Raw genomic sequence first — 14216 nt, forward strand, 5'->3', positions numbered from 1 at the left:
ACCTGGACAAATTAAGAAAATCTCAATCTGCCCAGCCGGGGGTCGAACCCAGGACCTCCGTCTTGTAAATCCACCGCGCATACCACTGCGCCACGGAGGCCGTCAAAACTGATTTGAAATTTGTGAAAAATCTTTCGCAGTTGGGAAGCTACACTGTCCCCGACTGCTATAGGCTATATTTTATACATTACCTTTAGGTTCCTCTGCCTGGATGACGTCGGCCACGATCCTGGCGCTGTAGCGCGCTCGGTTCAGCACGGCCGTGGCCAGCAGCAGCGCCAAGTCCACGCAGCGCTTGGTCGCGGCCAGCTGCCGGAGCCGCGACATATACACCACACCGTGCTCTTCGATCAGCCATTGTAGAACTGGAGACAAAGATTTCTTCAATCTAATATTTATTTATTTATTTATTTAAGCCTTTACAATCTAAATTACATAATATTTATTACATGCTTTACAGTTAAATTTCATCCCACTGCTGGGCAAAGGCCTCCCCCTTCCTCTTCCATTGTGTCCTTTCCATTGCTGATTGCAATCTAATATTACAAAGAGGTAAATTTTGTTATGATTAAACTCTAAAACCACAGATCTTTTTATGAGCTTAAATAGCTCAACGGTAAGAGCGGTCTGACTCATCACCTATACTACATACAGCCTTTCTTGATAAGTACTGTTTACCAATAAACAAATTAGAAATGTTGGTAGAAAATGCATGTCATTTCATAACTTATTTAGTTTGTTTATAAAATGTTATTTTTTATAATATATTAACCGTATCTAATTGTTTAAAGCTTATTAATCACATTTATTTTCATTAATTTAAGAACTAGCTCATAATTATTATAATGATTTTTAATTTGTTTGTTGGTAAACAGTACTCGCCAAAAAAGCTGTAGTATAGGGGTGGTGGTTTGATCTCCGCCCCATTGGTCTTTTGTCAAACCCACAACTAATACAGTCCTTCCTGCCTAGTTGGGAGGGGATTGCGAATATTGGTCATATTTAAAAATATGGCAAATATTATTTAAAAAAAAAAAAAAATGATGTCTCATCTAATGTTAAGTGACTTTGCAGTCTATTAAGGAAGCAGGTTTGGTTGGAAAAGGTACAACTTAGTTCTACCCATAACTACGGTTTAATACGCGGGATTGTAATAGAACGCTAATTCGCTTGGCTGGTACTTTTTTTTTAATTACCAACAGAATTATGCGATCTCTGCGTGAACTGTGGTTTTTCGTGTATAATTTCTCTACTTTTTATTTATTTTTAAATTTTTTATTACTTTATTATAAGACTACAACAACATCGACACGCGAAGAACCATTGTTATAATGAAAATTTTGTTTTGTTTTGTTTCGCAAGTCAAAAAAAAGAACAAAAATAAAAAAAAAAAATTGTTTTTTTTTCCATTTTTCTCATTTCGTGTATAATTTCTCTATTTTTTATTTATTTTTAAATTTTTTATTACTTTATTATAAGACTACAACAACATCGACACGCGAAGAACCATTGTTATGATGAAAATTTTATGTTTTGTTTTGTTTTGCAAGTCAAAAAAAAAGAACAAAAATAATATCAAAAAAATTTGTTTTTTTTTACCATTATTCTCATGCGATCAGTCGACAGACTGTGAGCAGAGGTGTTGTAGGGAAATTTGGCGGTTAGATCAAAAAAGTTGAACTTATTTTTTGCGATATTTTTTTCCTTACCTTCTTGGTCCTTCGGCTGTGGTCCGTCAGCGTCAAGTAAGGCCTTCAAAACAGGATTCTCCCATGGATTAGGGAGCACTGTCAGGAACCATCGGGCCCTGGTTATGAGCTGAAGCTCCCAGGGAAGGAAGGCCCCACCCCTCTTGGAGGCAGCCTCGCGACACTGGTGGATGAATGCATTGATGGCTTCCTCTAGCCATTTGTGATGCTCTTCACTTGTGGGGGCTTGCCATTCTGTCTGTAATGTTTAATACAAATATTATTGAAAGTATCAAAAACTTGCATGTATAATATGTAATATTGACTGATGTTTGAGCGAATTGTTACTTTTAATTGTGTCTGTAATATTTTATATTATTAAAAGTAGCAATACCTACCTAATTACCAACACAAAATTGAGTATTTTTTGGGCAAATCCAAACATCAGTCAAGTGAAGTGACTGATGGTTGGGTAATTTGCCACTTTTAATTATAGTGCCCAAAAAAATGCCCAATTGCCCAAATTATATAATAAAGCTGCAACAAAAACACATCACTCACCAGTACATTCACTCCATCCAATCAAAACACTGTATAGTATGAGTACTATGCAAAGTGTGTTAGTATAGCCATAGCAGGTGTATCTGTGTGATAGATGTAGAATGTCGACACAGACTGTACTCCAAGCACCACATCTGGCACAAGCACTCACCAGATTTTTGAAAAAAGAATTAAATAGTACCTGTAGTGTGTGCAGTGTGTTGCTGAAGCCATAAGACAGGTGTCTGTGTGGTGGGCGTATAATGTCGACACAGATCATGCTCCAGGCTCCACATCTGGCAGGAGCACTCACCAGATTTTTGAAAGAATAATTAAATAGTACCTGAAGTATAGTATGTGCAGTGTGTTGCTGAAGCCATAACAGCAGATGTGTTTGTGTGGTAGGCGTAAAATACCGACACAGATTATACTCCAGGCGCCACATCTGGTATAAGCACTCACCAGATTTTTGAAAAAAGAATTAAACAGTACCTGAAGTATAGTATGTACAGTGTGTTGCTGAAGCCATAACACAGGTGTATGTGTGGTGGGCGTACCATATCGACAGAGATCATGCTCCAGGCACATCTGGCAGGAGCACTCACCAGATTTTTGAAAATAGAATTAAACAGTACCTGTAGTATAGTATGTGCAGTGTGTTGCTGAAGCCAGAACAGCAGATGTGTTTGTGTGGTGGGCGTACAATGTCGACACAGATCATGCTCCAGGCACAACATCTGGCACGAACACTCACCAGATTTTTGAAAAAAGAATAGTACCTGAAGTATAGTATGTGCAGTGTGTTGCTGAAGCAAGAACAGCAGATGAGTCTGTGTGGTGGGCGTAGAATGCCGACACAGATCATGCTCCAGGCACCACATCTGGCAGGAGCACTCACCAGATTTTTGAAAAAAGAATTAAATAGTACCTGTAGTATAGTATGTGCAGTGTGTTGCTGAAGCCATAACAGCAGATGTGTCTGTGTGGTGGCGTAGAATGCCGACACAGATCATACTCCAGGCGCCACATCTGGTATAAGCACTCACCAGATTTTTGAAAAAAGAATTAAACAGTACCTGAAGTATAGTATGTGCAGTGTGTTGCTGAAGCCATAACACAGGTGTATGTGTCGTGGGCGTACAATGTTGAAACAGATCATGCTCCAGGCGCCACATCTGGTATAAGCACTCACCAGATTTTAGAAAAAAGAATTAAACAGTACCTGAAGTATAGTATGTGCAGTGTGTTGCTGAAGCCAGAACAGCAGATGTGTTTGTGTGGTAGGCGTAGAATGCCGACACAGTGTGTGTTCAAGGCCCCACGCCTCACACACAAGCCGCGTACGCTCTTCGCCTGAGCAATCGCCGTTCAGGCGCAACTCCAGCGACTGAAACAAAGCAATTGTTTTTACACATTGACCTCTTATAATAAAAGAAAACAATCATTAGAAAATTAAGTTATTGGTAAAGAAAATTATACCTAAAGGCCTTTAAATATAGTCCAATATTCAATAAAATCTGAAATTTAGAGCAAATTCAATTTTAAGGATTGAATTTGCAAATGCAACTACTAGAATTGAGTGCCAAGAAGTTGTGTTTGGCACTCATTGAGTGGGGACGTTTTTTGGTCGCTGATTGTGCATCCATTTTTTAATAGGGGATCAATGTTTTTACAGCTACATGTGACAGAGCTCAACCATAAAATGTACCAATACTAACGCCATGCCTATTTGGTGCTTCCAGTAGCTATGCTGTTCCAGTTTGAGTGGTTTATAATCTTTAGGATATTAAAATGGCTTGTAACATAGTCAGTCAGGCCTCCCTTTTTAGAGTAGGAATTTGGTATTCAAATGCTTACTGAATATTTGTGACTTTATAACACCACCATGAATAAGGATAATGATTGGGACTAATGCCTTTCTTTTTGTTTTTATTCTTTACAAATTAGCCCTTGACTACAATATCACCAGGTGGTAAGTGATGATGCAATATGGACTCTGGATAACATGTTAGGAGGAGGATGATAATCCACACCACTTTCGGTTTCTACATGACATTGTACCGGAACCAACAAGATAATCTTGTGAAGAGAAATAGACTAAATTCAAACAATGGGGGTGAAACCAGAAATAAAGCTTTTTTTTATATTGAATAAGCTCGCGCTTGTCCACAATCTCACTTGATACTAACTGTAGTTGTGGCCTAAGGTGGAATGTGCTTTCCTAGAAGATGCCTATTCATTGTGTTGGTACAAAAGAGATGGGACTGGGGCTATAAACTAGCAGACGACCGCGACTTCCACCGCGTGAAACCCTACCCTACCCTACTCCAACCCTACATGTACCCTACCAGACCCCTACTCAACCCTTACCCTACCTCTAACCTACATATCCCTACCCTATCCCTACTATGTCTGTCTCCTGTTCCTAAGCTACCTTTCCACCAATTTTCAGCCAAATCGGTCCAGCCATTCTTGCGTTATAAATCACGTAACTAACACGACTTTCTTTATATGTATATAAGATATGTATTTCAACCATAAAAATTATCTATTTAGACCTTCTTCAATAGTATGATTATGATATAATTTAAAAATACCACAACAACATTATTTATTCAGAGATAATTATAGAGGTAGTGAGAAAATACAACTGTAAACAATCATGCTTTATCAGCAAACACTGGGTTATGTTTTAAACAAAAGTTCCTACATAAGCAGTTATATCATATTTTAATAACAAGCTCAGTTATATCTAAGAATTGTGTATTCCAGGTACAATGAATGTCATACATATTATTATCTATACTGATATTATAAAGCTGTAAGGTTTGTTTATTTTATTGAATATACTAATCCCAGGAACTACTGATTTGAATGCTTGAAGTTTTTTTTTTATACCTATATGCAATTATTTTTAATTTATTGTACAGTAGTGGCCTTATTTATAAATATAGATTAGGATAACAGTAACTACATTAAGTAGTTCAGATTTTGAGTGAGACAACATATTTGAAGATACCAATTTTAAATTTCAACATTTATGATTTATACTTTATACCTGGTACTTCATAAAGTCACAGTGATCCATTGATGCCTACAATACTTGCCTATAACAGGAGTATGGGCTGAAAACATTTAGTTTGTATAAAACAATTAAGTTCTGGCCATCAGATTTTTAGACCATAACCCTCGTAATCAGATTTATTTAAACATGTATTTAGAATTAAATCTCAATTTTCTTAACGTAAGGTGTATCTAATCACTAATGTCTAATAGACAAATTCGATAAATCTCTCTCTCATGATAATTAAAATGGTAAAAATATGTGATAATTCTCTCTCTTGATTATTAAAATGGTAAAAATATGTTAAAATTATGAGGGCCAAATGCACCAATACACTTTTTACTAAATTAAAATCAAAATTCATTTATTACTTTACACTATAATAGAATCCTACTGATGTTATAAACATGAAAGTTTGTATGTTTGATACTCTATAATGCTGCAACTACTGAATCAATTTGGTTTAAATTTAAAACATAGATAGTTACTAGATAGAATAAATAGATAGATTCTTGTAGTTGGGTGCTTGCAATAATAAGCATGGCAATACTTGGTCCTTGCTCTATGGCAAAGAGCTACCACTATAATTCCACCACTATAATATCATCTACTGAATTTCTATTATAGGGAGTTTATTGCAATAATTATTTACTTGAATTCCAATTAGATTTTGGAGTGGATGTAATTATACTTTTGCTTTTATCTTGAATGATAAGATATTAATTTTCTAATGTTATCTAATGGAGTTTTGAAGATTAGTTTACATTTTTTAATGGTTACAACTGAATGAAATGTGTATACAATGGTTGTGTGTCTATTTGCTTATTATTTCCTACATTAAGGTCCAGTTTCACCACCTTCAGATATAGCTTTTTCTTTAAATGTTGTCTATCATTTAAACTACTTAAAAATATAATGGAAAGCTTCAATCAACACCTTAAGCTTTCCCTTAACTGCTGGATCAAGGGTTGAATACAGAAATTAATGATTCATGAGATGATGTGTAGTGTGAGAAGGTTCCCCACTTTGGAGCCCTGACCACTTGTTGCTTGGGCACTCAAATGTCCCACAGCAGGAGGATTAATTTTTTTTTATAATAAATGAGAGAAATAAATATTAAGGTAACATTTGATTATTTGTGTTACAAACAGGCTCTTAAACTACTGGACTGATTTAAAAAAAATCTTACATCAACCTAATGCTACATTATCAGCCAGTAACAGAAGCTATATTTTAATCCCATATTCCCACAGGAATGGGAACTATGCAGGTGAAACTGAAATCCTGCTAGTTTGACATTAAGTAAGAAAGTGATAAACCTTACATTTAGACTATTGTTACAAATAGTACCTGCTTCCCGCCTATTTATAGATGTGTTGCCGCCTAGTCATTCATATTTCATACTCCCGCCTTTTGTTACACTATACAATATCCTCAGTTGGTCACATGATTTGAGATAGGCAGGGCAAGTGGAGTTCAAATGTTCTAACAGGTACCATAGAGACGGAAAACATACAAAAGACTTCAGTCAATGAGATGGGTAGATGATATCAAATGAACTTCAGGACACCCCTGGAGGAGGCACAAGATCAATTGAAGTGGAAAAGACTGGAGGCCTATGCCAACAGGCACTCCAAATTACTAGACATAATAAGATGGATGTGTATAACTCAACTACTATTATTACTATCCAACATCCTCATCAGGTTAAAATGGCTCTTAACACATTTTACACTACTTGCATTCTGAGCTGCATCTCAGAATCTGAGAATACAATAAATGCACAATGCCACTGTACTATATGTCGCTTCCACACAGTATTGTGTACATGGCTATATACATCTCCACTGTGTCATGAAGTTGGCAATAAATAAGTTAACAGAAGTACATAAGTTTTCATTTTGCATTTAAATTTTTGGTTATGTGATTCAGTTCTATGAATTAGGCAGTTCCGTTGCTTAGATATTCCCAAATGCAAAATTAGGCAACAAATCCATGTTTTCAATGATTTACTAGTGAAATTGTAATTGATTCACTTTATCCATCTTTTCATGCCTATCACTAAAACTTTAGAACATTGTGTACAGAAGACAGAGTAAACATAGGTTTAGTACATGATTTAGTAGCGCTGCCTTGTGTTTAGAGCAGACTGGGAGCATTTTGTAACTACAGAGTGACAGGGCTGGCATAATGCTACTCGCCCATAGAATGAAGAACCTGCAAGGTTTTGATATATTATCTAACAATGAAAAAATTCTGGGGCCCCATCCATTACATTTATTGGGCCTCGGAAGAATTACACAACAGGCTGGAAGTTTGAAAAGATTTATAAAACTTTCCAAAATTCCAAAATGATGAAGCTAAGAACGCTTCCTGGTCTGGTCTTTTCATCATTGAGCTATTGAGAAGGCAGGTTCCTACCAATTACATGTTTAAATAAAGTACATTAAAAAAATTTACCTTTATAGTTTTATTTTAGATAACATGGGTTCAGTGACAGTTCATTTCACTCTTGAAAGTTTGCTGCGATACACAATAATAGTACATGTAACGTCTTATGGCAACTGTCACCATACCCATGCTATCTGAAAACACTTTAATCACGCTTCCAAATTATCTATGACTGCTACATGGTTCATATTTTGTGAATACTATTTATATATTTTGTAAATGTTATTCAGTAGTGCTGCAAAGTAAATTCAATTTAAAAGTATTAAAGGTAAGTATTACTTGCAGACTAGATAAATATATTTATTGGCAATGATATCACCACAGTAAAATCTGCAAGTACCAAAGTTTGTAGGTATACACAATAAGGAGCTACGTGACTCTGTACACTGGGGTTGTCAAACAAATATTCATGAAATTTAATAACATCCAATGATGTTTTTTGGAGTTGTAAACAAAACGTATTGTAGTAATTATGCAAACGCAGGTTAATTAAAGCCCCTTTTTTAAATTATTTAGTGATAATACCGTGGTTTACTACTAAATCAGCAATTTTATTTGTCTCGGTGTGCAATTATTTATTAGGTACGTCAAAGCGGAAATACCGGAAGGACTTAATTTCAGTCGATACCGATGTAGGATTAATTATTTATAGATTGAATACATTAATTATAATAAAAAGCTCGTGAAATCAGTAAAAAATTAGGAAAACAAGGCTCAGTTGAAGACAAATATGGCGGACCCAAAGAGAGCTACGGCAAGAACGGCGTCACATTATTTGTACCATTAATCACAATAAAAAGAATAATACTCACCTTGTAAAGTTCAATAAAATATGTCTTGCCTTTTTGGCCACTTGTTTGATTACTTTTCACGTCTTTTCCATCATTTGTGGAAGTCATTTCTCAAGAAATTATCCCGGAGAGACATTTATGCGCTTGTGTTTTCGTAATGGCCTGTCAAATATAAATTCAGTGTTGCCTTTAGAATATGCACATCATTTATTTTAATTTTTAACCTCAAAGGAATTAAAAAGGGAAACTCAGTCTCCAGTCTTTTGGTTACTCAAAAATCTCTATAACCGATATCACGAAATACAATATTACGTTACTAAAATAACTGATTTTCCAATAAACACTAGTTAATACAAATTTTACTCCTGCTTTACAAAATGCTCAAGTCTGTCTGTTACTCTTCCTGCGATATAGACCAATTACAAAGGACCTGACTCGCTAGATGTTACTCGTCTCCTCTGTTGAAAATCAAGAATCAATGATCTAACGTGTTTTTCAAAACTGTTCAACAACCTGTAGTTCAGTAAAGGATAAAGTAACATTTTAAGTGTAAGTAATTCTAACATAATTAAATAAAAATAATATTTATTACGGATCGATATTTCTCACGGAACAGCAAAAATCGATCAAGTAATCGAACATTCTATATATATATTTTGTGGATAGTCTAAGCGATGTGTTGGTTATTCTGTGTAAAAATTACGCGTGTGTATATTGCGAGTCAATCATATAGTTGTGTGTCCTGTATGGACACAAAATATTCTTTTTAGGAATCGTTTTTATTACAAATTTGATAAAATTATGGTAGAGATACTTACAAGTGAAACGTTACTCCTTTACTAAACTACAAGTTTTTGGCCGTTTTTTATGCCTTTCAACTACACAAACCGGCATTTTTAGGAAGCTCTTTACACGACGAAAACGATTATAACAATGAAACATCGATTATATAGCAATAGTTTTTATAAACGCGTTAGATCATTGATTCTTGATCTTTGACAGAGGGGGGTTTGACAGGGGGGTTTACGAGGTAGGTCCTTTCTTTTTAATGGTCTAAGATTTTTTCATTACAAAACTTTAAAAGCTTTAAAAATATTGTTACAATAATTTATCCCTTATTTTAGAAAAGCGATCTATGTAATAACATGTTTGGTAGCCCCAAAATGCAGTTAATACGACTAAATTAAAAATACACGGAAAAATGACTATTCCCAATCCAATTAACTTACTTATTCAATTTTGGTGGTTAATCACGCAAAATTTCATTATTTTGTATCTATTTACGTAGGTATTGCTTTTGTTATTTTTGTATTTTCATTGTCATTCAAATCCTAATTACCAATGTGACATGCCGCAGAAAATAAGATTTTGATAAAGGACAAAAACTTTCCTCAAGCTCTGTCACTGTTTCAGGAATTCGTACAATATACCTACATTTCAATTGTTCCTTTGTTCCCATTATTCCATATTTATTTATTCTAGTTTAAATCTAGAGTGTCACACACATCACACATGAAAATATTGTGGCAACTGGCAATATAATCAAGTCTCAATTTACTCTGTGTTTGCACTTTGCAACTGGCAAGCACTGGCAAGTGGCAACACTGATTTGTACAAAGCAACGCGATTTGTGTCAGTCAAAAATTATTGCGTTTTTTCATTTCTAATTAAATTGAATTTTTGTGAACAATGTGATTTATACGTTTTAAAAATTGCTGAATATGTATGTAATAATTCTTTTCTAAGATGTGTGATACATCTTTCTGTCTATGTTGAGAATTTTAATTTTTATTGTGTCTTGATGTGTCAATTTGTATGTCTGACGAGAACACAATAAATTATTATGTACTGTAAGATTCACTAAAAGCGATGTATATTTGATTATTAACGAATATTAAATCGTTATAATTAAACCTCGTGTATATATTACACATATTTATTGCCTAAAACATCTTGTTTTTATTAATAATCTTTACATCTGTTACAAGTTTAGTTGGTACAATTTCTTGTCGTTTCCACTAATTGAAGATTAGTTCTCAGTGTTGGATTAACTTAACTATAATTCTCCACTTTATTGGTGTCAACTAGTGTTTTTATGTGTCATCTAACAGGATTTTTCGCGTCTTGAAATGTAACACTTCAGTGTAGTACCATTCGAGTTTTAGTGTATTTGTTCAGTTTTATATATGTATTCAGCAGTTTTGTTTGCATTGTTTCTAGTGGATCTCGTGTTGTGATGTGTTTACTAAGTGTTTTTACATATTTGTGCAATAACCCATTGGAGTGATAAAAATGGCCAAGAAGTCTGATAATGCTGGTGGGAAATTAGTGACAGTTTCTGTTGTGGGATTGTCTGGTAAGTTATATTATTATAAAATTAATAAATAATTGCTTATCAAAAGTGTATCTATATTCTACATGATATAATCACAGACTCCATGCAGTTTCACCTGTGTAGTACCTGTTCCCTTGAGAATACAGGGATAAAGTATAACTTAACTCACATACAACATAGCTTTCTATTGGTAAAAGAATTTTCAAAATTGGTTCAGTAGAATCAGAGATTACCCCCTACAATACCACAAACTTTACCTCTTTGTAATATTATTATAGATGTATCCTCTATCATAATAAATTATAGACAAGTAGGAATTCCGGTTGGTTCCAACTACTTAAATCTTTTGGACTTAGGTAATAATGTTAAAAAGTAATAAATAATTCTTTCAAATTCTATAATGTACCTCCATTGTGAATATCAAAATTATTTTTTTAGTTATCAGGTTACAACTTAATGCAAATAACAGTTTTAAAATCAACCAATAATAAAGAAATTAGTGTGCATACTTGTATCTTATTGGGCATAATAATATTTTAGAATTTGTTTTTTATAATGTGTTGAGATTTTACTTCAAGACACATTTCAGTACCTAAGTGACTATAGATAACCTGTACTTTCAAAAATGCTTCCAGTAAGCCTATGGGATAAATATCTTGGCATTTCATAGATTTTCCATCACCACATTGAATGACAGATAGACAATCTCTTTTCTTTTTATCTTAGATGTAATTAATATATATATCCATTACAAATTTCAGCTTTCTAATCTCACTGACTACTTTATCTTTTTAATTAACAACAGAATTACGGCCAGTTCCTTCATTACAAGTAACAGTCAAAGTAAAGTCATAAATCAAAAGTGACAGTCTTATTCCCTGAAAAATAGAGCCTTCTTTACTACTTACTACTTTTACTGTTACTTTAGCTTTACATGAAGAAAATGGCTGTCAGTATGCAATTTTTGATTTCCAATTACATTTGCTATTTATAATAATAAGCTTTATTTTCCCATTTAACTTAACTATACTTAACAATATCTTAAAACAATTCTAACTAATCTATATATTCATCTAAATAGTTAATTTATGTACTAGTTAATAATGGGCCCCTTCGGGTATAAGCCTCCTCCATCTTTTTCCAATTGTCCCTTTCTTTTGTGAGTTCCATCCAACCTTGGCCAGCCACTGCTACATTTGCTATTTAGCTGTTAGTTTTCCTTGTAATTTCGATATATATCTTACACTCGTGAATTTTTTCACATATCCATAAACAACCATTTAGCTGTTTAGTGGGGACACTTGACTAACTAAAATTAGTTCTTAATATTTTACAAACGGTTTCCTAAATCAAAAAAAATGTTGGTAGAAACCCTCATTTCTTTCAAAGACTTATCCAACAATACCCCACGCTATAAAATAAACGGGTAAAAAAATTCATCCCCGCTTAACATATAGGGAAGGTACCCTAAAAAATATTTTTCAAGATTTTATTTTACAGCTTTGTTCACATTTTTAATGTTCATATTCTTGCTAATCTACAGCTTTCTAGTAGTAATAGACTCTGTGCTAAACTGTTAAACTTTGTACAGACGAAAGGACAAGAAAGTCATGGCAAAAACTAATAATTCCTTGTGGACTATGCCTAATCTACCTTCATTTTTAATTTGTTTGTTGGTAAACAGAACACATTGAGTATGGCTTATGTATATCTTGGCAACTTCGTTCGTAACACTCCCGGTAGCCCTTGCAGGCCAGGGGGCATGTAGCAATGAATGAAACACAGCACACACCAGCGCAGTCTTTCCCCCCGTCGCCCGCATATCATGGGAGTGTCATCAACGAACTTTCCAGACTATAGACATGAAATTAAAAATTTTGAATCAAATTTCAAATAGTAGGTACTTATCTTATAGGTATTATTTGTAAATATGTGAAGATAGTATGAAATTACATAACATTATTATCTTGTATGTGCATTGATAAGTGACTGACTGAAAGGAAGAGACACAGGAAGTGTTGAACAAGATGTGATAACATTACAATAGACACAATTGAATTTATGTCAAGGAATGGAACATTTTGTTTATTGAAGTAGGTATCATTGGATACCTATACTACAGCCATACTCAACATGTACTATTTACCAGCAAACAAATTAGAAATGAAGGTAGAAAATGCATGCCATTTCATAACTTATTTATTTAAAAGTATGTATTGGCATTACGTTATAAACGAGTTGCGAAGCTGAAGTGGCAATGGGCGGGGCACATAGTACGAAGAGCCGATGGACGTTGGGGTCCCAAAATGCTGGAATGGCGACCCCACCAGGTGGACTGACGACATCAAGCGAGTCGCAGGGATTCACTGGATGCAGGGGGCTCAGTATCGTGATGTTTGGAAGTCCCTACAAAAGGCCTATGTCCTGCAGTGTACGTCCATTGGCTGATATGATGATGATGTATTGTTAGTTCATAAAATGTTATTCAAAATATATTAACCATATCTTATATCATATTCTAAGCTTATTAATTTATGAACAAGTTAATCATAATTATTATTAGGTGTGAAATGACTCATGATTTATACCCTCATTCTTAATTTGTTTGTTGGTAAACAGTACTCATCAAGAAAGGCTGTAGTTCAATAAACAAGTGGTTTTTTTGTATTAAAGTGCCTATTATTTAGGATTTATTTGTTGCAATCTAGACAAGAAATATAAGTAAATAGATCTAAACTTACAATTAAACCCCATATCCCTGTTGAATACCCCAGAATTCCCAGGGAGGTTGTCAAAGCAAGATCAGCCTTATGTTAGGTATCATAAGGCTGATCTCATTTGTGAGCACAACACAAAAGCTTAGTTTTTTTTTAATCCAATTAATTTTTGCTTGTCTACAGGTACTGAGAAAGAAAAGGGACAGCTGGGGGTGGGGAAATCCTGTTTGTGCAACAGATTCGTTCGTACCGACGCTGACGATTATAACGTTGACCACATCTCTGTACTCAGTCAGGTGAGTGACTCTGTCCATATATGTAACTAGCGGACGCCCGCGACTTCGTCCGCCTCCTCCTCCTTAATCCGGTCCTCTCGCAAAATCCGTTCTTAGTGGACCCTCTACTATCTATAAACTACCTCCCTGCCAAATTTCATCTTTGCATGTCAAGCGGTTTTAGAGATTTTGTGATGAATGACATTTCAAATTTATATATTGAGATTAAACTTTTAGTAATTGTTCGTCATCGAAAGTATCATTATTCACATGGGCTGTTAGTAATAAACTTGAGCAATACCTAATTTTTTTTTTCTAATAACTGTTCTGGCTTGAATGTATCAGTCCTGATGCC

General features: G+C 34.5%; 2 protein-coding genes across 7 annotated transcripts in view; one reads left to right on the plus strand and one right to left on the minus strand.

The window, feature by feature from the left end:
- LOC112056076 (uncharacterized) overlaps positions 1–8693 on the minus strand; it is a 42372-nt gene extending 33679 nt beyond the window's left edge. For both annotated transcript variants that reach the window (XM_052889240.1, XM_052889239.1), the window contains exons 1-4: positions 8556–8693; positions 3451–3615; positions 1710–1947; positions 192–365 (exon numbers count right to left, since the gene is read on the minus strand). In XM_052889240.1, coding sequence (XP_052745200.1) covers positions 192–365; positions 1710–1947; positions 3451–3615; positions 8556–8642 — 664 coding nt within the window. In that variant the 5' untranslated portion in view covers positions 8643–8693. The remainder of the gene's footprint in view (positions 1–191; positions 366–1709; positions 1948–3450; positions 3616–8555) is intronic.
- Positions 8694–10110: 1417 nt separating this feature from the next.
- LOC112056068 (rho GTPase-activating protein 190) overlaps positions 10111–14216 on the plus strand; it is a 47715-nt gene continuing 43609 nt past the window's right edge. For 3 of the 5 annotated variants that reach the window (XM_052889268.1, XM_052889271.1, XM_052889272.1), the window contains exons 1-3: positions 10111–10257; positions 10755–10890; positions 13770–13882. In XM_052889268.1, coding sequence (XP_052745228.1) covers positions 10827–10890; positions 13770–13882 — 177 coding nt within the window. In that variant the 5' untranslated portion in view covers positions 10111–10257; positions 10755–10826. Of the gene's footprint in view, positions 10258–10733; positions 10891–13769; positions 13883–14216 lie in introns of all 5 variants that reach the window. The other 2 variants (XM_052889270.1, XM_052889269.1) reach the window with 2 other exon arrangements.

This window comes from Bicyclus anynana, chromosome 25 (assembly GCF_947172395.1).
Source record: "Bicyclus anynana chromosome 25, ilBicAnyn1.1, whole genome shotgun sequence".
In the NCBI taxonomy this organism is placed as follows: domain Eukaryota; kingdom Metazoa; phylum Arthropoda; class Insecta; order Lepidoptera; family Nymphalidae; genus Bicyclus; species Bicyclus anynana.